The sequence below is a fragment of the Rissa tridactyla genome, chromosome 20 (assembly GCF_028500815.1).
Source record: "Rissa tridactyla isolate bRisTri1 chromosome 20, bRisTri1.patW.cur.20221130, whole genome shotgun sequence".
Lineage (NCBI taxonomy): Eukaryota > Metazoa > Chordata > Aves > Charadriiformes > Laridae > Rissa > Rissa tridactyla.
Window position 1 is genome coordinate 3688735 of NC_071485.1, and position 21557 is coordinate 3710291.

General features: G+C 57.4%; 1 protein-coding gene across 1 annotated transcript; it reads left to right on the forward strand.

Moving 5' to 3' along the window:
• Positions 1 to 229: 229 nt before the first annotated feature.
• On the forward strand, positions 230 to 18341 carry SFRP1 (secreted frizzled related protein 1). The gene is made up of 3 exons (XM_054224906.1): positions 230 to 795; positions 6867 to 6944; positions 16169 to 18341. Exons 1-3 carry the CDS (start codon positions 261 to 263, stop codon positions 16489 to 16491), a joined length of 936 nt encoding a protein of 311 aa, XP_054080881.1. The 5' UTR covers positions 230 to 260; the 3' UTR covers positions 16492 to 18341.
• Positions 18342 to 21557: the final 3216 nt, after the last annotated feature.

A 21557-nucleotide genomic window follows, 5' to 3' on the forward strand; every position in this document is an offset into this window, starting at 1 on the left:
GCCAGAGCGGGGCCGGGGCCGGGGCGGCGGCGGCGGCGGGGCGAGCGGCGGGGCGAGCGGCGTCCGACCGGGGCGGCTGCCGGCGGCGGGCACCGCGCACCGGGCGGGGGGTCGGCGCCCCGGGCAGTGCTGGGGGGCCGCGGGCAAGGCGCAGCGGAGGGGGCCGTCGGTGCGGCCGCGGGGAGGGTCCCCGGGGGCGGCCGCCGGCAGCGGGCGAGCGGCGGGGAGCGCCGTCGGGGCCGCCGTCGGCGGGCGCGGCGATGGGCGGCGTGCGGGGGCCCCGCGGGGCCAGCCTGCGGGCGCTGGTGTCGCTGGCCGTCGGGCTGCTGGCCTGCGGCGGGGCCAGCGAGTACGACTACGTGAGCTACCAGTCCGACCTGGGCCCCTACCCCGGCGGGCGCTTCTACGCCAAGCCCCACCAGTGCGTGGCCATCCCCGCCGACCTGCGGCTCTGCCACAGTGTGGGCTACGACAAGATGGTGCTGCCCAACCTGCTGGACCACGAGACCATGGCGGAGGTGAAGCACCAGGCCAGCAGCTGGGTGCCGCTGCTCAACAAGAACTGCCACATGGGCACCCAGGTCTTCCTCTGCTCCCTCTTTGCCCCCGTCTGCCTGGACCGGCCGGTCTACCCGTGCCGCTGGCTCTGTGAGGCTGTGCGTGACTCCTGTGAGCCCGTCATGCAGTTCTTTGGCTTCTTCTGGCCTGAGATGCTCAAGTGTGACCAGTTTCCCCAGGACGACGTCTGCATTGCCATGACGGCTCCCAACGCCACCGAGGTCTCCAGGCCCAAAGGTAAGGCGTGACCAGCGCTCCAGCCCTGCTCCTGGCACTTTCCTCTGAGCTGATGGGGCAGGCGTTAGCTCAGGAGGGACTGTGTGGGGCTAAAGGGGGTCTTGCGTCACGAGGCGGCTCACCTGAGCTCTGCTTCTCGGCAGCAAAACTCCTCCAGCCTCCGAGTGCTCTCTGAGCGCTCCTGTCCCGAGGAAGGCAGGAAGCCCTGCCAGCCCCGTCGCCGGGGGCACGGTGGGTGCATTGCTGCTCTGACCCTGCTGGGCTCCGGCCCCTGATGGACCAGGGTTCTGACCCTTCATCCCGCACATGCTGCACCGCCCTGGCAGCAGTTTCTCTGCCAAGCCCGACTCCCGCGGGGATGTTCTTGGTGGCAATAGGACACATGGTCCCCATGGCAGAAAGTGCTGCCTGACCAGAGTAAATGGTGGTAGTAATCCTGGCGGGGTACCTCTCTTCCCGAGCCATCCTCGGTGAGACGCTGGGCAGGTGGTGGCTGCATGTGCAGTGGAGATCCATCCCTGCCCTCTCGGGTGCTGGCAAGGGGGCACGAGACTTAGAAGGAACAACTAGGGAACATAGATGTGATTCTCATTTGTTTTCATTATGTTCAGCAGCTCTGTTTGGTGTCAGACTGGCTTGTTGGTGCGAGTTGCAATGAGTCCGGCTTGTTGTTGAAAACTTTTAAAATAAATAAATACCGTGGTGTCGCTTCGGCATTCCGCATCGGAGCGCTTTGGAAGGCTGGCAGGAGGGATATTTGCAGAGGGGGAAGGCAGAGGGTATAAAAGTGCAGTGCTTTCCTGTGCGGCGCTTCATTGAAAGGGATGTCGCAGGGGGACAGTGCAGGCGCTCGGGAGCAGCCCAGGGACGGGGAGGCACGTGTGGGGCCGAGCGACTGCTGTGGCTTCTGTGCTGCGTCCGGGGCTCACCGGGAGCGACGGTCGCCCTTCGCTGCGGCCGCTCGCCTGCAGGTACCTTTGCAGACAAAGGCTTTACGTCCTGCTCGGTGGGGAGCCCTCTCACAGCCTGCGGGGACTGCGCAGTGTTATCCCGCTCATCCCAGCAGGACTCGCACTTCAGGGAGTCCTTCAGTTACGGGGCAGGAAGGGAGAGCGTCCTGCGGCAGAGGGGTGACACCCTGGGATGTCCCCAGGAGCCAGTGCGGGGCGCACGGGGAGCGATGGCGTGGGGGGACGGGGTAGTGGCTGCAGACGGGGGGGACACTCAGACTCGACACCTGCCGGAGCTGTACGGGGAGCTCTGCTGCACCTTGGCAGTGGCATCCAGAGGCAGGTGGGGTGTGAAGCGTGTGCCCACCCGGGGGGTGAGGTTTGGCTGCTCCCACTGACGACAGCACAGCCATGCTGCCTTCCTCGCCGCGGCTTGCACTTACTGACGTGATTGCTGGAGGAAGCTCTTTGTTTTCCAGGAAGGCTCAAAAATCATCTGTCCTGTGTGAACCTAGACCCTTGGTCAAGACCGCAGCCGCGTCCTGTGTTGCAGGTACAAAGGTCGCTTTTATTCCCCAGGGACTTGCAGCCAAGCGTGCTCCTGGGGCAGCTGGGTCTGAGCCATTGCTGTAGAGCTGCCCCTTCCAAGGTCCAAGGCAGAGTTTGAGCTGTCGTTCATTTTAGGGACATTAATGACTCAAGACCTGGGAACAGTATTCTAGATGAGCAGCGTCTGCTAAGTTTTGCCTTGTGTGGTTTAACAACTAACTTTCTGATCACCTTTCAGACCTGTCTTGACAGCAGCATTGGGGTGGGACATTGCTGCTTCCTTTTGGTGCTGCTAATGCGCCCATCAGCACAGTATTTGGGCACCGTGCTGTCCTTCACAGGCATCGCTAAAGTGACTTTATTACAAGGAATTACATCATCTCTGGTTTGAGTCCTTTGTGGATCTATTGCTGGTGCTGTTTGGGTGCAGAGAGGCCTCATTCTGCACAAGCTTTAGGGTGTATGAACTTGTTCTTCGAGTGAACTGTAAATCACAGCTGGGTGAGTTTGGCAAGTATTGCAGCCACTCAGATAAACCACTGTCTGCTAAACAGCTTCGCAAAACTTATGCCCCAAGCCCTTTTCAATGAGCAATTTGTTTGCAAGGATGTTTACAGAAAGTAAGTTTTTAAAATTGTTGTGCAAATGTGAACTCTCTTCAGCATTCAGTGGAAAAGTGAAAAAAGTGGAAAAGTATAAGGTTCTTCACATCCCTTGGCTGCTTGAGAGTATTTCAGGAGGAATCCCTTGCGTGTGCCGTAGCTGAGCCCCAGCAGCTCTGGAGGTGTCAGGCCGAGCTCCCCGTGCCCATCGCGCTGTCTGGGGCACTCCTCTGCCAGGGGACAAGCGATCTTGCTAGAAAACGCTTCTTCCAGATGAGGAGGGCAGCCCCCCGGTGCTCTGCTGGCTGGCCCTGCTCCCTTGGGTGTTGCCGCTTTCACGGCGTTAGCGCTGGTCTGCGGCAGAGCGATCTGGCGTGTGTTCTCCACGAGTAACCTTCGGAGGGAGAAGCTCCATGTGCTGCACGTGCCGTGTGCTGGGATGCTCCTGCCCCGAACAGCTTAGAGTGGACAGTGCAAATTTAAAGTTAATTGTGGCCACTGCTGTAATGTGAACTGACGCAGCCGTGTCCCTCGCGCTGGTGCTCCTGCGCTCCATGGGGGATCCGTGCGTGGCGGCTGCAGGGCCGGACCCGGCACGGTGCCCAGCGCTTGGTCCCGGTGCAGATGCGGGGTGCCCCTGGCTGATCCCGCCTGTGCCGCTGCCCTTTGGCCCTCGTCCCGTTGCCATTCCTCCGCTCCGCCCGGGGCTCTGCTGATGGAGACCCGCAGTCCGTTTGTGTCCCGGAGCCCCTTCGGTCTTGGGCACTGGGGTGTGTTTCCTGTTGATTCAAAGAGGGTCAGGACCCAGCAGTGTCCCCCCTTTTCTCTGGGCACTAATAAGAACGAGCCTTTTCAGTATTTTTCCCCATTAACACCTCGAAATTGGAATTTGTTTCTGCCTCTCAAAGAGCTGACCTGCTGAATTCCTTTCTCCTTAAGCATGAGGCGGTAAAGCCTGCAGGCCCACAGGATGCATCAGGGGAGTTGCAGATTAATATAGCATTACACATTCCTTCTCCTGCCCCTGGAGTAAGCTGGCTCTAATGCCAGGCGGTAGAAAATGGTCAGGAGGGACAAAGCGAGCTGGAAGCAGGCGGAGGTTGTGCTTGGAGTGGAGCTGTCAACGGCAGGAGACGGACCCCAGTGCCACGAGCTGTGCCGGGCGCTGCAGGCGCAGTGCGGTTGGGCACATGCTGGCACGGCCACCCCTGGCTGCTGCAGCAGGGACCACCTGAGGCGGGAGGACCCCAATCATGGCTGGGCTTCTTCTTGGCTCCTTCTGCCCGGATGGCACGGGAAGGGGAAGGTGAGGTGCTGGGCAGTGCTGTGGACTGGCAGATGTTGGCCATGATGCCCCGGGAGTGCTAGAAGGGCAGGCAGTTCCAGAATAGCTGTGGTTCCATGGAACAGCAGTTTTCCTGGGGTGCAGAGCTGTGTGGGAGCTGGTCAGGGCCCTGATGTTCATGTTCCTGACCTTGGCATGATGGGGCGTCCCAGAGGAAAGGAGCATTTCCTTTCCTCTTGGCATGGGACAGTGTCCCCCAGCAGCCCTGCAGGCACATCTGTGCTGCGACAGGGTGCGGGAGGCAGGGATGGAGGATGCTCCCCACAGGTGGAGCTGCCCCGGTGCCCACTGCCACTCGCCAGGCCATGGGGGTCCTCCCAGCGTGGGGTGGCATGCCGGGGGCTTTACCCTGGTGTAGGGATGTGGCAGCCTGGCAGGGGTGGGGTGTGTGGGCGATGCCGCTGCTGGTGCGGCGCTGGGCGGCTGTCAGCGCTCACCCTGCGGAGCATCGCGGAGCCGCAAGGAAACTTCTTCTCCGTGGTGAGAGGAGCGTTGGCAGGACGCACCTGCAGCGTGGCAGGCAGACGTGTGCTGCGGCGGTGGTGTGAGGGGAGGGGATGGCAGCTGGCGGGGGTCCCTGCTACCCTGGGTGTGCCAGAGCCTTCCCAGGGGCTGCTGTAGCACAGCTAAAACAAAGCCTGTGTTTTCACCAGGGAGCAAGGAGTCTTATTTTCCATTTTTTTTGGTTTTTTTTTTTTTCTTTGGTTGCCTGGAAAGCTCCTGGGGTGGACGCAGTGGTGGCTTCCACGTTGTTTTCCTGGCCCGAGTGTAGGCTCGGCCGGTCTCCTAGTGTGCTCTTTGGCTGCCGAGGCATATGGAAGGCTTTGCCCACTGGGATGTGCGGAGATGAGCTGACGGATGGCAGGTACCCCGTCTTGTTCCTCAGGGTGGTCCCCAGCACAGTAACTAACTCTTGGCACTGCAGCAGGGACAGACCGCTGGGGCTGTCACCCTCCTGCGAGCATCCCCTCTCCCTCGTCATGAGCTCGTTAAATGCGCAGCCTGGATGGAAATATTCTGACTGCTGATTTTAAAAATAAAGTGCTGGGGATGTCATCACATCCCCAATGGCTGGCTCCTGTCAGCATCACTCTAAGTGAAGAGGGTGAAAGTGGCAATTTCATGTTAGGGTTTTGGAAGAGGAAGTCACGCAGGTGATGGGCGGCTCTCACGGGTACCGAGGTACCGGGAGTGGGGCTGTGGAGTCGTCTGCCGGGTGCTGCGAAGGTTGCCTTGACGCTTGCACATTGGTGCGATGGGAGGCCAGTTGCTCTGCACGTGTGATTAATAAAGACACGGTGTGTGACCCCAGGAATTAGCATCTGGCACAGAACAGATTTGGGGGGACAAGAGGGGAAGAACAAGCCACAGAAAACAAATGTCTCGCCTGAAACCCTGTGGGGCATCTGTGACTGAGGAGACTCGACTCTGTGGTTGGCGCAGGTCACGGCCGTGCCTCCCTCGCCAGCCGTCCTGGCTCTGCACCCCTGTTTCTGGGACACCTTTCTGTTTTTTCTGTGCAGCAACGCTGTGGGTTTTGCTGGCCTGGCGGAGGGCTGGAAGGGCCGGGAGCTCCGTCTGCACGCAGGGACCGGCAGATGTTTCGCTGCAGCGCCGTCCCCGAGAATAACTCCCTTGTGTGGGAAAGAGCCCTCTGTCCTGCTGGACTGGGAACAGAAGCAGCATCTCCCAGCTCAATAAATTCATCTGCCAGTAGCACAAATCTGCGTCTGTGCTGCTGGGTGGTCTCTGCTCCGGCTGGAGACGGGAACCTGGAAACACATTTTTATTCTCTGGGTGAAGTGAGCTTTCCTCCCAGGATGGATCCTGATGAAATGTTCTGGGCTGGCGTCTCCTGAGAGGAGGATGTCGGCTGGCGAGCAGAGCTGTCTCTCCTCCGCTGGAGCCACAAGCTGCCCCACAGGGTGTAGCCGGGCTGAAAACAAAAAAGAGACGATGTCTGCTGTTGGGGTCGTGCTGGAGGGGCCTCTGGAGGGGACAGTGCATGTGGGAGATGTGCGGGTCCGTCACCAAGCAGTGCTGCTCTGGGCAGGGTGGGAGGGGGCCAGCGAGGGCCTCGCCACGCGATGCTGGGCAGCCCGCGAGGTGGTCCCCGGCACCAAGGGCAACCTGTGCTGAGCTGTCTGTGCCCGTCCTGACCCCCTGCCTGGCTCTAGGGTGGCTCCTGGCCGGGGGCAGCCCCTGGGCACCATCCTCCTGCCATGCCGGGGCTTGGGCACTGTGTGCCCGCCTTGTCATGCTGCGGGGAGGGACCATCAGCGGGCTGCGGGCCATGTCCTGCGGCAAGCAGCTCCCCTCAGCTGAGCGCCTGGCGCTGGAAACCCCTCTCCTTGCCAGCCCCGTCCTCCCGCTCTTGGCAGCTGCCTGCCCCTGCCCGTGCCGGCCTCGGGGCCGCTGGCAGCGCCGGAGCGGGGCTGGCAGGAGGCCGCCCGTGGCCAGCGCTGGCCTGTGAGCTGGTGGACGGCTCCTGACCCCCGGCAGCGTGTTGTCCCGCGGTGCTGGGACGCCATGGCAGGGGGCCTGGGCATTTCCCCCCTCGAGGGCGGCCTGTTCTGCAGCGCGTCTTGAGCTGGCTCCTCACCTCCTCTTCTCTCCTCTTGGCAGGAACGACCGTGTGTCCCCCTTGCGACAACGAGATGAAGTCGGAGGCCATCGTGGAGCACCTGTGCGCCAGCGAGTTTGGTAAGGAGGAGTGCTGGGGCCACGGGGTGGCTTTCCTGGGGGGAACCGTGGCTCCTGTCTGGGCCGGGTCCCGGACCACTGCGTTTCCCTGCCCGCCCTGAGAGCCATGTGGCCAGCGGTGTGGCCATGGCTGCATCGCCCGCGGGCCTTCCCTGAGGCCAGTCCTCTAGATGTCAGTGTCGGCACGCACTGAGTGGCAGGACGGGACGTGTCCGGCTCCTGCAGCCGAGCGTGACCTGGGACCAGGGCAGTGGGGTCCCGGCGGCCAAGCCTGTGGTCCTCCATCACCCCGGCTGCGGTGCGTCAGCGGCGCTGAGCGTCTCTCCTGCCCTGCCTGGCGAAACGCCGCGGGACAGGGCCCCCAGGCGCGGGATCACCTGCCGAAGAGGCCGTGCTGCTGCTGCCGCCAGCCCCAGCTGCCAGCAGAGAACCAGATGGTGTTGGTCTGGAGTCTGGGGATGGGGCAGAAGTGGCAGTGCCTGTGCTTGGTGATCTCAGGGGGGTTTGTAACTTAAACCTTGTGTTCCCACGCTCTTGTGTTGCGTGGGTGCCTTTCACGGGGTGCAGCCCTCCAGGAGCAGACCGCTCCAGCGTGGGGAACCTCTGCTCCGGTGCCTGGAGCGCCTCCTCCTCTCCTTCTGCACTGACCTTGGGGTCTGCGGGGCTGTTCCTCTCACGTACTCTTGCTTCTCTCTCCAGCTGCAATTGCTGTTCGCAGTTGCAGGAATCATGCATAGGATGGACCCTTCTTCTGGTTGCAATTGTGAAGGAGCAAACCAGTTTCTTCCTTCCCCCAGACTGCTTGTACCGCTGGGTTTCTTCTTCGCAAAGTTATGCTGCTCTTGTCAAGTCCAGTTGTAAAATCCCAGAGCCAGTCCTTGTCTAGCTAGGGCCAAGCAGTGAGCTTAAATAATGCAGAGCTACTTGAAAGCTGTGTCCTAAATATATTATGACTGAGTGAGTGAGTCAGACAATCATAGGTAAACAGAACTTCATTTAGAAAAAGAGTATCGCAGGGAAAAATATTAGCTTTCTCAGATCAAACCCAGAATTAACTGGTTTTGACATCCTTGCTGGTGTATGTAACTTTCCCGGAAGGTTATTAAAGGCATATTGAACAAGGTGTGCATTCCTCAGGGATTAGCACTTGAATGTGCCCTGTGCCAGAGCGCGCTATGCAAACCCAAACCTGCTCTGCATGCCGGCGTATTACCCTTTCTGTTGGAAATGAATTCCCAACTCTCCTGCAGATTTGGTATGCCAAAAGTCCTAAGTTCAGTGGAGACTTTCTAACAGGGAAAAGCATCAACAGGAACACCCATGTAATAGTTTCCCAGGAATGTGCGTGCTTCCAGCCGGGTGAGGTAACGGAGGCACCGATTCTGTGCGGAGCCCGTCTGGGGAGCGGGACATGCTGTTCACCCGGCTGTTGGGCTGAGTGCTCGGAGGTCGGTGAGACGGAGAACTCCAAGCTCTGTGTCTGCGGTGACGCAGAGGCATCGCCCCGGTCCGGTGGCTCTGGGCTTGGGGACCTCTGTCCCGGAGGGGCACTGGCTGGGTGGCAGCGTCGGCTCTGTTGCCAGTGGGTCACTGCGATACCTGTCACCTCCCCGGAGGCCTGCGAGGAGCAAGCCGAGGTGGTGTCCCGCTGGTGGGCTAGCGCTGGAAAGGGAAATAAGAGTTTAACCACATGCTTGTCATCAGTCTCTGCCGCTAAATATCCTCCTCGTGCTCTGAGACAGTTACACAACGGGGAGCAGAGGCCAAGCCAGAAGTATTCACGGCCTCGGTGGAGTGGCTTGAGACATTGACTTGCCCACAGAGTAAGTTGGTTATTGGGAAATTTTGTGGTGACAGCATCCAGAGGATGGAAATATTTCTTGGCAGGCAGTTTCCCGCGCAGGGCCGCGGCGAGTGGGCAGATGGTGTTACCGTACACTGCGAGAGCAGGGGAGCAGCAAGTAGAGGAGACCTCATCCCCTGTGCCTACCCCCACTCAATCCAAAATGGCTGTGAAGGTTTTCACAGAAGCTTTCCTCCTGCTGTGGTTTGGGGTGGTAGGGATGGGTCCCTGTTCCCAGGCCGGCCGTGCTGGGACAGAAATGGGTACCAGCTCGGCAGCTCAGCTCACCGTGAGGAGCTCCGCTCTCTGCTGCGGCGGGGAGCTCGGTGGTGTCGCATCCAGGTGACCGCAGCTTGTGCAGACAAACGCGGTTAGATTTGAACCGGCTGTTGTGAGCCTTTGGGATGCTTTAGTCGTAGTGTCAGGTGTCACAGCTGTGTCGCTGCACCCATCTGACTCGCCTGGATCACCACGTTTCTCCAGCTTTGTATAAAGTTGCTTTCTCTGCCAAAGCAGAGGCTGATGGTTTTTCTTATCATTGCAAGGGATTTGGGATCATTCTTTGTTCTGTGGATCAGCATAACTCCAACACGTGACTTTATTTTTTAAATGTTTTTTAAGCTCTTGCTTATGCTGAGGTTGCTCCCATTCCTCCTCCTTCCCACTCCTGCTTTCTATTTTTGTGTCAAAAAGAGGTTTTTCATCTGAAAATGACCTACTGTAGAGAAGTCCAAAGGCAGCTGAGCAGGACCCAGGTGGTGTCTGCTGCACGTGAACCATCACTGTCTTCACAAAGGAAAGCTGGTTGTGTCTCGGAGGTACCCTTGTTCCCCCGTTCCTCCCTGTCCCCAGGCTCGGCGGCGGTGGGAAGCTCACTGGCAGGGGTTTTCAGTGCTGTCGCTTTCGTGCGGCTGCATTTGGTGTTTTCTTCCTTCTGTCGCTTTCTCCTCCCCATCCAGGGGGGGTTCCTGGGTGCACCTGGATGTGCCCAGTCTGTAGTCATCTGGGGAGCCGGAGCAAGGGAAGAGGTGCGATGCAGGTCTTACCCGTGCCCCGCGGGGGAGAGCAGTGCAGAGCTCCTGGGGATGTCCCAGCTGCGGAGAGGAGCCAGTGGAGGAGGCGTCGACTGCAGGAAGTTTTCTTAAAGCACAGTGCGTGGTCCTTGGATCTTTTTTTAGTCTTGGGGGGTTACTGTCATGGGGTGATTTCTCAAGGAGAGCTGTTTATCTGGCACTAAAATAAACTCCCAGCCCTTCAGACTGGGATTTCTCATGCACATCCACCAAGGTAAACGCTGGCAGCTGACAGGTCACAGACCCTCATCAAAGCCAGACACCTACAATAAATGTTTAAACTAATGTGTGCTGCACGGGGCAGCTGTTGGTGGGTCCTGCACTGATTCAGTAACGTTACTGCGGGTTTCACTTGCACCCCAATGGCTGGTTACAGACAAGGCGCGAGGAGCACTGTGCCCATCACTGGTGGGTGGCCGTGACAGGGAAGGAGGTGGCTGTGTAACAGCCCTAGGAGCGATGTCGGTCTGGAGGACAGCGAAGGAAGAGAGACACATCCAGCTGTGAACACAGCAAGACTGTAAAGAAAAGGGACCTTTCTTCCCTGGGCCAGGAGAGGGCCTTGGACAAGATGCAGGGGCTCGGAGGGGTGCCAGGAGACACCAGCCTCATGAGCCAGCAGGACCATGGGCTTGCATTCGTTGGAGCAACATTGGATGTGGGCTCCTGGGTGCTGGTTCGAGGCAGCTGTGCTCTCTGCTGGGCTGTGTGCCGGTGCTGCTCCACGCCTGGGTGCCGACGCTGGGAGCAGGCGGCAGAACTGTCGCCCGTGGCTGGGAGCGGGGCTGTGGGAGCAGGGGGTGCCAACGAGTGGTGCAGGGACCCTTGCCCGGGGCACGGAGCAGCTGGCGGTCGGGCCAGGTATGCGTGGGCTGACTGCAGTTTGGGTTTTGGTGCGCTCCGGTGTGCGGGGGGATGCATGGGCGGATGATGAGGGCGTGTGAAATCGCCCTCGGGTGCCCCCGCAGCCACCTCCCCCAGCCCCCCGGGGCTGCAGCCGGGGTTTGTTCCTTCCTCCTCGTGCGGGCTGGGCTGGCCCCGGAGTTCATTCCTCTCTCTGTTTCATTCGGTGATTTTATTTATTGTTTCTGCCCTTTCTCTGGGGTCTGAGGGGATCCTGCTGAACGGGCTCTCTGCACTGGAGACTGCAGTACAATCAATACATGCTGTTTATTTTTTCCCGTGACTGACAGCTCCTTGCCTGCAGCCTTCTCCTGTTACAGCCCTAATGTGTCTTCTGGCAGGTTTCCTCCTCCTGAGTGATTTCTAAAGGAAGGAGCAATGAGGCCGAAGGAACAGCAGAGCTTTCCCCTCTCTCACGTTCCCTTCCCCGCCCCTGAGGTGCTGGCGTGGGGCCCCTGCCTGTACAGGCAGGAGAACAGCAGAGACGGTGTCCCAGTCCCCGGCTCCTGCCTGCTGAAAAAGAGGAGTTTTAGGTGCCTGTGGGGCACAGCCACGGTGGTGGCACGGTGAGCGGGGCGCAGGGGCTCGTGTGTCCCAGCCTGCGCAGCCCCGGGTACAGCGCAGTCCTCGGGGACACGGGGAGCGCGCCCGTCTGGTGCTGGTGTTGGAAGGAGGGTGCTTTGCTGTCAGGAGACAGGGTTTCCGCTTTCCCCAAGCCGGGAAAGCTGGATCTGCAGGGACATGGATAAGAATTGTTTCGAGTTGTGCTTTGTCAGGCTGGACCCCGACCAGCTCCGTGGGGCCTTTGCTGCTCTTGGAGCTGCTGCTGCCAAGAGTAACTTCACTCCGAGGGAGCAAACGCTTTCATATACCATGTTTCATATTAGCAGAAATAAAAAAAGACATTTTTATATCTCCAGCGCTCCCTACTCTCTCTGCATTAGAGACAGCAGAGCTATGCTACCATCTGATACGAGCTGTTTGTAGCTGGGGCCAAATTTGTGGCTTGGTGTAATGGGTGCCTCACCCCGGGCCGGGGTCTGACCCCCTGCTGATGGGCGCTGCGGCTGGCGATGGGGCAGCTGCGCATCCAGAGCCGCTGCGGTCCCTTCTCTGTGTCCGCCCTGGGCATCCCGGAGATGGAGCAATCCAGAGGGAAGCGCAAGGTGGCTCAGGGCTGAGGGGAGGAGGAACTTGGAGAGGATAAGGCTGCCCATGCTGGCCTTCCCTTCCCGACTCCGATGGTCCCTGGTGGCGTGGTCCTGCTGGGTGATGCCCTGGGAGAAGGAAGGGCGGGTTGATGCTGCGGTGTTGCGTTGGGAGCAAGGACGCTGGGGGAAGCGGGTCGTAGCTGTCGGCTGGTGCAGGCAGGCTCTTGGCAGAGTCCCTGCGCTGGTCAAAGGCAGTGCAGCTACGTCGGAGCCTGCGCTGGCAGCTCCCTGCGGCAGCGGGCGAGGTCTGGCGGGAGGGTCAGTGCCCATGCTGGGCTTTTGGCGCTGGCTCTCGTGGCCACAACAAAGCGATGGCAAGCGGCTCGTGCCTGGGCAGACACCAGCTTCTTGACACTGGGGCTGAGCAAGGGCAAGTGTGGGTTTAGCACCCGGGAGGATTTCTGCTGTTGTAAACACAACATGGCTGAGAGCTGTTGAGTCCCAAATTAAACCCTGAAATTTGCCTTTGTTGTGTTTTGGTTTTTCCCTCCCAGCTTGACTAATGCTTTCACTTGTATGTTTTCTGGGAAGAGCCTTTGAAGTGGGCGGCTGGACGCTGGCTTGTGCTTGAGGTCTCCTGCCGTGACTCACCTGTGAGCAGATGTACCAGCAGCGCTCACAGGGAGGGTGTTTTGGGACCACGTACGGCACAAAAGTAAAACGTCTCCCCGTGCCATGCAGGAATCTCCCTCTGCCCTGAGCACCATCAGCTGCATGGCCCCAGGGTGCTGCTGAGGGGAGAGGGTCCTGCTTTGCCGGTCCCTGTCCCCATCCCTGTGGGCATGGATGTCCCAGGGGGGCGTGCAGCGTCCCTGGGGATGCTGCTCCCCTCCTGCCCCAGCACCCGGGGGCTGCAGTCCTGGCATTGTGCTGTGCCGGATGCCGCGCTGTGTCTCGGCAGTGCTGGCGATGTCGCAAGCAGAGATGAGACAATGCCTGGCTGGAAAGGGCTTTCCTGGTTTTATGTGTGGTCCTGGCTGCAGCTGGCCACCAGTGCTGCTGGGGCGGCAGAGAACGGGGCTCCTCTGCCATCACCTCTCTCATGGTGTGGCCGGGACTCGGCCCTGGTGCCGTCGGTGCTCCCCTTCACAGTGAAGTTCGTGGTCTCTCCACAGTCCCCGAGGCTCACAGCAAAGGGAGCGAGGGTCTTTCTGCGTGAGCGCCTCAGCCAGCACCTTTGTGAACAGGGTGACGCTTTGATTAACAGGAGCTTGGATGAAATGGACGGTGTTGAGTGTGTTAGGTGAGGAGATGTGATGGCAATTTAGTGAGGGAGCACAGGTTTGATAAGAGGTTGTTCTGGAACCTGCGTGTATCACCTGAGAGCGAAGGGAAGATGGGCTTGCGGCTGCTGTGCTCCCCTGTGGTGGCACCAAGCCGCGGGGTGGTGTGTGTCAATGCCGTGGCAGTGCCAGGGCCATCCGGGGACGGGGAGGCTGCTGTGAAAACCCTCTAGGTCTCTTCCCAGGGTCACCTCCCTCCTGGCAGCGATGGCTCAAGACAGCCTGCGCCAGCGAGCATGTCCGGGTCTCAGAGGCAATTTTGTCTCTTCTCCTGCTCGGCGCTGAGACGGATTTGGTGTGGCACGGGGGGAGCGGAAAGGCCAGGGCTCCCAGGGAGGAGGCTGTTTGCTTTGGCAGCCCCGTTGGATCCCAGAGCCAAGGCTCAATCCATCCCGCTCGAGCTGTTCCCTGTGGCTGGGGCAGAGGGGTTCCCGGGGCAGAGGGGTTCCCGGGGCCGGGGGGACACCAGGGGAGCTGCAGCCACAGCGAGTTGCCCGATGGCCCCCCCTGCCAAATCCTGTATGTTTTAGGAAGGCCACAAGCCGCTGCCTGGTGGTGTGCTCGGAGCTGGGTACGCAGCCAGGAACGGACCTGCCCTCAGGCACCGCTTTTCTGATGTGTGTGGAAAATGCCAGAGCTGCGCGTCTGGCCCCGCTGCTGTGAAACGTGCCGTTCTGCCCGGGAGTCTCGCCCGGAAAGCGGGCCCGGAAAGGAACGTGGGCCAAGCCGCGGGACACTGGGGACCATGTCACTCGCAGATGGGTGAAAACTGAGCAGTGATTTTAATGCCTTTTTCTTTTTCCTTCCTTGGCTCGTGTGACTGCTCCATCCACAGCAAGGCAGCCGACACTCGGTAGTCCTTGAGCCAGGCTGTGTTTCACCCGGGCAGCGCTGCAAACTCCCTCTGCTGATGACAAGAAGGGCATCACTGCTGTGAAGAGCAGAGTCCTACGCCAATTATCTGCACCCCTGGTCAGCCACCTCGTCGGTCCTCCTTGGCTTTATCTGATCTTGGCTCTGTGCGCTGCTTTGCACGAGTGAGGTTTGCCTGTGTTTTTAGTTCGTGCCTGGGTTTATGGTTCCCCGGGGCAGCCCCCGTGCGCCCTGCACCTGCGTCGCTGGCTGGCAGACGGTAACCGCTGCTGTGCAGGGAAGGGAGCAGCCGTGAGCTGCCACAGCACAGGGTTACCCGGCCCTCTGTCTTCCGTAGGCTCTGATGCTTGGAGCAGAACAGCACCTCTGCTAGCTGCCGGATTGTTTTCTTCCTTTAGCAACAAGGAGCTAAGCTTGCAGCGATCACAGCAAAGCAATCTGCAAACAGGCCATTTTGAAAAAGTCTCTTATTACTGGTGTTATACCATTCCTCCTGCACTGGCAACCACCGCGCTCAGTGCGAGAGTTCAAAGTCGGATAAAGAAATTGAGGTTCATATTGAGGGATGCTGCTGCTGCCCACTTAATGTCACGGAGCTTAGAGCTGCCTGAAAACTACTTGCTCCATTTTCCATACTTGTTGCAAATTGATCTGGTTCAGCGTCTTTAGCTCCTTAAAGCTTGTGTCTCTTCAGCTCCTTAAACATCTTGAATTTGGAAAACAGATGGAATGAAAATTTCAGTTAGGTTTCCAGTCCTGGATTACTTTCTTGTACAGTAACAGTATAACACGACAGAGCCCTTGGCAAACACAGCAGACGTTTTTGGCACACGGGCAGAAAAATACCATTACTCCTGTTGCCAGGGCAGTGGTTGGGAGCACGAGGGTAACACAGAGACTCTGCCGCCGTCTCGCATTGTCATCGGGCTGTCCTGCTGCCATTCGTGTCTGGAACGGCGAGCAGAGCTGCCGTCCAGAAAGCAACGTGTGCTCGTTGCTACAAGTTCCAGCAGAGCAAGACTTCAAGGAACGATGCTGCGGGGACCCGTCTCCCTGCCAGAGCCCGAGGCTTCTGCCTGCCGTCTGCTGCACATGCCCTGAGAGTCAAATGGGAAGGGACAGCAGACAATTAATCACCTATCCGAGCACTATTTATCTGCAGCTCTGAAGTAAACTCCCAAATGATGGAAATATGTTAGTAATTTTTGGCCATATGTGCTTTTCCCCAAAAATGAGGCAGAGCCAAATGGCACAGAAGTGATACTTTAATGTACAACACATTTTCATCGTTTTTCCCATGTATACTAAATTCCTTTTCATGGTCGTGGCAAAGGAACGTTAATTTTTTTTTTATTTGGGTTGCGATTAACTGGGGAAAATGCTGAACCCAAAGAGGAAAATATTTTTCTGTGGAAGTTGTATCGGATTAACTCCCCTCCTCCTGGGAAGGTGCAGGCGTGTGGCAGCTCCATGCGGGTCCCATCGACGCGGCTGTTTGCCAGGGGCTTCGCTGCTCCGTGGTCAGTGCTGGGAAACTTGTTTCACGGGCAGCTGGGGGCCAGGAGTGGCTGCGAACAAATGCTTGAGAAGCCAAGTTGACCTTTCAAATGGCCCTTTCAAGAGTGTTTCCATGCGTGTAGAGCAGGGAAATCACCTCGTTTACCCAGCTAATGTTTTGCTAGCGAAGAGCACGTTGCGGGGGGACCGGGCTCCCTCTCAAATAAAAAGTGTCCGGGTGCTTTGCCGGGGGAAGGGAAACAGAGATGTTGGTGTTTTACCTTGATGCTGTCCCGGGCGCGGGGATGGCTCCGCTGCAGGCACGAGGGTTTTGTGTCGCGGTCAGCAGGCGCCGGCGGGGATGATGGCACCAAGAGGGAGCCGGGAGCGGTGCGGGGCCAGGCGCTGAGCGTCCGCAGCTGGCCCGGGGCGACGACACCAGTGCCCCCTCGCCCCTAGCCTTGCTCAGCAAAGGCTTTGTGCCAGCGAAGGCTGCTCAAGAGTCACTTTGTTTTTCCCCTCTCCCTGGCTTGTCTTTCAGCTCTTAAGATGACCATAAAGGAGGTGAAGAAGGAGAACGGGGACAAGATGATCGTCCCGCGGAAGAGGAAGGCGCTGAAGCTGGGGCCCATCCGGAAGAAGAACCTGAAGAAGCTGGTGCTGTTCCTGAAGAACGGGGCCGACTGCCCCTGCCATCAGCTGGACAACCTCGGCCACTACTTCCTCATCATGGGCCGCCAGGTGAAGACCCAGTACCTGCTGACGGCCATCTACAAGTGGGACAAGAAGAACAAAGAGTTCAAGAAGTTCATGAAGAAGATGAAGTCTCCCGACTGCCCGACGTTTCCGTCCGTTTTCAAGTGATGCGGTGGGCGGCAGGAGAGCCGCCGCCTGGACCTGGCGCAGCCCGGCACGGCAGCTCGGCCTCGCTCCTTGGCAGCGGGGATGCTGGAGACGAGCCCTCCTGCTCCTCCTCATGCTCCTTGGAGCTCCCCTCGCTGACCCCAGCCCTCCCACCTCCCCGCTGCCGGCATTTTCCCGCTCGCCCAGGCGTGCAAGGGTGACACGCATGCACCAAACGGTCGCTGAGGTCACACACGATTTACATCCGCAATATCCAAAGACCTATTGCTGTACGGATATGTACATTCATTTAAATAGCAGCTATCAGGTAAAGAGGGCAAGCGGAGGGGTGTGAAGTTATGTGAAGAGATTACACGATTGCAGAAAGGACCCCTGTGACCATGTTACTCCCGTCTTCATGGCTGCAGGATCACCCTAAATTAATTCCTGTTTGAACCAGAGCCGGCCAGTTAGAAAAACATCCCATCCTCAGAATAAAAGTTAATAAACGAGTAGTGGAGAACCCGTTACATCCTCTGATAAAAGCTCCTAATAGCTAATTGCCCTCACTGTAAAAAAAACCCGTTGTAGTCTAAACCTGCTTAGTTCAAGCCTTAACCCTGGGGTCCTCGTGATCGGCTGGATCGGGGATGCCCTGGATGCCCTCCCCCACCAGCATCCCTTGTAATGTGTCACCGGGACGCCTGCCCTGGCCCCTGCGAGCCGAGCTGGCCGAGCCCCCCGCACCGGGGCTGTGCTGCTGCTGCTCCAGCCTCCCGGTGCCCGCGGCGCTGCCCGGTGGGATGGGGTGGCCCCCAGCCTCCCCCAGCCACCATCTCCTGCGGCAGCGTTCCCGTGCTTCTGCCCAGACTCCGGTTCAGTTTTGGCCACGTGGAAACATGTCGAGTTCACTGGCCGGCCCGGCAGCCCGGGACTCCCCGCTGGGGAGAGCCCTCCGCCAGCTCCTCCAGCCTGTGACACTCCCTAACTTTGCCAGTGATATTTTTATAGTTTCTTCAGGCTGCTGGCAAAGTACCAGATTGCAGAGGGCCGAGAACTGGTCCCTATGGAGCACCATGGGAAGTGCCTCATCTCCGTCTTTCCCTCTTTGCAGTCGCTGTGGGACATATCAATTTCTAGGTTTTTCTCTGTTTGATGTGTGACAGCTTGGCTTTGTATCGTTCTGGTTTTTTTTTCTTTTCCTTAATCAAAATGTCATGTTAGTGTGAGGTCAAATAGTTTATGAAAGACAAAGAATATTGCATCCAAATGATTACATTTATCGACCAAGCTGAAATTCATTATTCCATTAATTGGACAAGTTCTCTTTTCCATAGACCCTTATTGCTCCGCATTAATTATACTATCCTGCTTCCATTCAGTGTTCTCATCAATCATGATTACTCTGAGAGAATGAATATCTTGCGATCTGAGATAATCCTGTTGTATTGCAGTTAAGTGAAATAACAAATCCACATTTTTGAGGTTTAAACCAACCCCACTGAAAGCTGGTAAATTAATTATTCTTTATCTCGGGAGTGCTGTTTATTCCCCACGTGGGGACAGAGCCGCGGACTCGATTGCAGAAGAATTCCGTGAAGAAGCCAAGTGCGCTGAGGAGTGATGTGTCACAGCTAGCAGAGGGATGGCTTTAGGACGTGAACTCTGTAGAAAGTCCCGCTAGGATGTCTTAGACCACCATTTGTAGTAGTGTTGTTTCTTTGATGCAAAATTAATCATTGTAGATAATGTGCTTTATCAGTGAATTAAAGAAATAAATAAACCATAGGCTTTAACATCGCAGATTGATGAGGCGAAGCTGGGGGAGGCTGACAGATGCGGCCCTGACAGGACCGGGCCGTGGCGCGGAGCCGGGACGCGCGGGGCTGCGAGGCTGGTGATGGCGGAGCCCTGCGGGGACCGGGGCAGGACCCCCCGGCTTTACCCCCCCGGCTTTACCCCCCCGGCCCGGCGGCTGCGCGGGAGGAATTGCTTCTGTGGGAGAGGGAGATGCTTAAACATTGAATTGGGCTGGGGATTTCACGCTGTCGCCCAGGCTGCTGGTGGGTGTCCTCTTGGCCACCTCTGGAAACCTGCTGGGTAGCGGGCTGTAGATTTACTGTTTTAAAAACGCGTATTTCAGCAGGAAGCATCAAATCAAAGCGTGAACTTTGCTTAGAGCCACTTGCAGCCCTTGGCAGCCTTCGCTGCTCAGATACAGAGCATGAAGCCAGGTAGGTGAGTTTGTTCATAACCACGGTGCTTTTTTTCTGCACAAGTATTTCAGTCCTGTGACATCCTGCGAGGGCTGTGCGGTCCTTCAGACGGCGTCCCGGGGCTGAAGAACCCCTCGCCTCAGAGCTACCCCTGGGAAGAACAAATTACCACTGTAATTGCCTACTTAGAGCATAATATAATTGTATGTTACTACTTGCTCTATCAGTTTCTTCAGACACCCCTCTGACCCTGTACGTTTGTCCTTGAAAAGCCGATCACAGCAGATGGCACATCGTATTTCAGACGCAGTATTTTGGACGTTTCCATGTACCCGGAAAGTAATTTTACCCCCCTCTCGCCGAGCTGCTCTGTGATCGATCCTGCGCGGATCCAGCGGGGAGGTTGGCCAGCTGTCACCCCGCTTCCCTCGTGCTTTCTTGGTATGTGGAGGCTTTTGGTAAAAATAACAGCACTAAAAGAAATGCCTTTGATGTAACATCACGTTGTAAGCAGTTAAGGTATCTTTACAGTTTGTTTTAATGTGATTTTAGATAGTTAATTTAGAAAAGTGTGGCAGATGAGAGGGGACTGTGTTTCTGTTTGGAAGTTCAGAGAAAGAGAAAATGTAAAGACCAGTGAAAATCAGCACTGCAGAGAACAGCCTTCTCCGGGCAGCAGACAAACGCATGAGGCTGGTCATTACTGTGGCTGGCATGATTTTTTTATTTCTATGAATAGTCTTACACCTTTTAAAGGCTGACAGATATAACGATTAGCAGTATGAAGGCTAACACAGCTCTTACTCCAGAAAAGAAATCTGGTGTGGAAGCACATGCTAAATGTCTGGAAATAGGAGCTTTTTCCCTGTCCTGTTCAGGGAAATCCCCACGTGAGCTTTTTGGCTTGTTCTGCTCCTGCCTTCAGCTCAGTTGCCTTTTCAGTATAATGTGACTGACACAAGGAGAACTTTGTCAATCCTATCTCCTCATTGTCCTGTTCTCTTCGACTTCATTTCAGTGAAAAGCACGGGGGCTTCACTCTGCTCCTGCTTAAGTTTCAGTTTATTGAAGGAAGACTGCCATAACTTTTCAATAGTAAGATATTGGGACAAAATCTGGCAGTTATTGCGTTCACGAGAGTCCATAGCCCCGGTGTGAGGGGCAGTGCCTGGGGTTCCCTCCCTGGCTGCAGACACTGCCTGAGCCTCCCGCGGTCCTGCGTCCAGACAGCGTCCTGCTGGTGTGTCCGTACGGCTGTAACCTTCCGACACGGGGAAGATGCTTTTCACGGGACAAGCCTCAGACTCCCCAGTGATCCACCCTTGCTGCGGGAGCCAAGAGCGGCAGACTCTGTCCTGCAGAGCATCCTGCGCTCGTCGGGCTTCCGAGGAGGTTTGGGGACGCGAGCGCTGCGCCGGGCAGGTTGTGCGGGATCAGGAGGGAGCCGCGCACTCTCGCCTGAAGGCTGCCTCCAAACAACGTGGGCAGTGAGTAAGGGACAGCTGTGCTCCTAAATGCTTTGGCGCTTGTAATTTTGCTTAACTTCTGGGGAATGGGCTTGGCTCCCGGGCTTCTGGGGAGGTGCTGCCAATTGGGACCGACGTGCAGGAGGAGATAACAGCGGCAGGGGCAGGAGGGCGGCGAGGGCAGGGGTGTGCGTGGGTGGGGAACAGCCCTGTGTCCCCCGACACCCCCGGTCTGTACAAATGCACCGGAGGGGATTGGGAGGAAAAGGGGCGGAGGGGCTGGTGCGTGCTTGGCAGAGCTCTGCGCTGCTGTAAGGGCTTTGCTTGCCTCGTTTGCCTCGGAGGTGCGAGGAGAAGAGCTCAAGCTACTTGCAGACTATTGCTTGAAGGGCAAACGCTCGAAATACAACGGTGATGGAGCGCAGAGAAGCACACAGCCCGCTAAGGATCGCTGCTCGGCGCAGGAACGAGCAGGTGAGCAGCGCGAGAAGACCTTGCTGTCTGTGGGAACCTCCGGCCCGAGCACGAGCCTGGTGCAGCAGAGCGCGGCCGGCTCTCCTCACGGTGTACTTTGACGAGGAAATCTGTACTTGATTGTTTTACTTTGTTTTAAACTTGTGGTTGATATAAACACATTACGGCCTCTGTTTTCTCTCTTCTATGATTGGAACAAGAAACCCCTCAATAAAGTGCCTTTTTTTCTTTGAAAGTTGTTTTTATTATTGCCTTTTCCATATCAATTGCATTACTCGTTCCACGTGGTGCTGACATCCCGTGGCCCCAGTGCATTGTCTCCTTGTGAGACACAGCATCCTGCCAGTGCTGCCTGGCGAGGGATGATGTAAAAGTTTAAATCTTGTATCCACAGTGTTGGAGGCAGAAAAGTCTACTGTCAAATTAGTACTGCTGGACTAGAGTGTTTTATCTGTGCAGTTGTTCCCCACTAAACACCCCTGTTGTACGCCAAGTAGCTGAAGCTCATTTTAGCAGTGAATGAGAGAACATCACAGCAAATGGTGCTTCTGCAGGAATCATGTTCCTGTTACCTCCTGGACAAAGTTTTCCATGGCTGTAGCTGGTGGCAGGGAGAGCAGGCACGATGCCTGGAATCCTCCCATCCTTTTCGGCCAGCCCACCCTGCCTTCAGCCCCCAGGTGGTTTTGATCAAAGTACCAGGTGAGGAATGGCTAAGTGGTGTGAATGGGTCCCAGCTGCAGGTGGGAGGTTTGATAGCTCGGGGGAAGGAGCAAGCTCCCCATCCACGATACTTTCGGCCAGGGACATGGTCTGCGGCAGCACCGTCACCGCAGGAGAGGTAGGGTCGGCGCCGTGGGTCTGCTCCTGGGGTCTCCTTCTTTTCCCAGTTCAGAGAGGGAACTCTCGGAGGGTGTCCGGGGCGATTCAG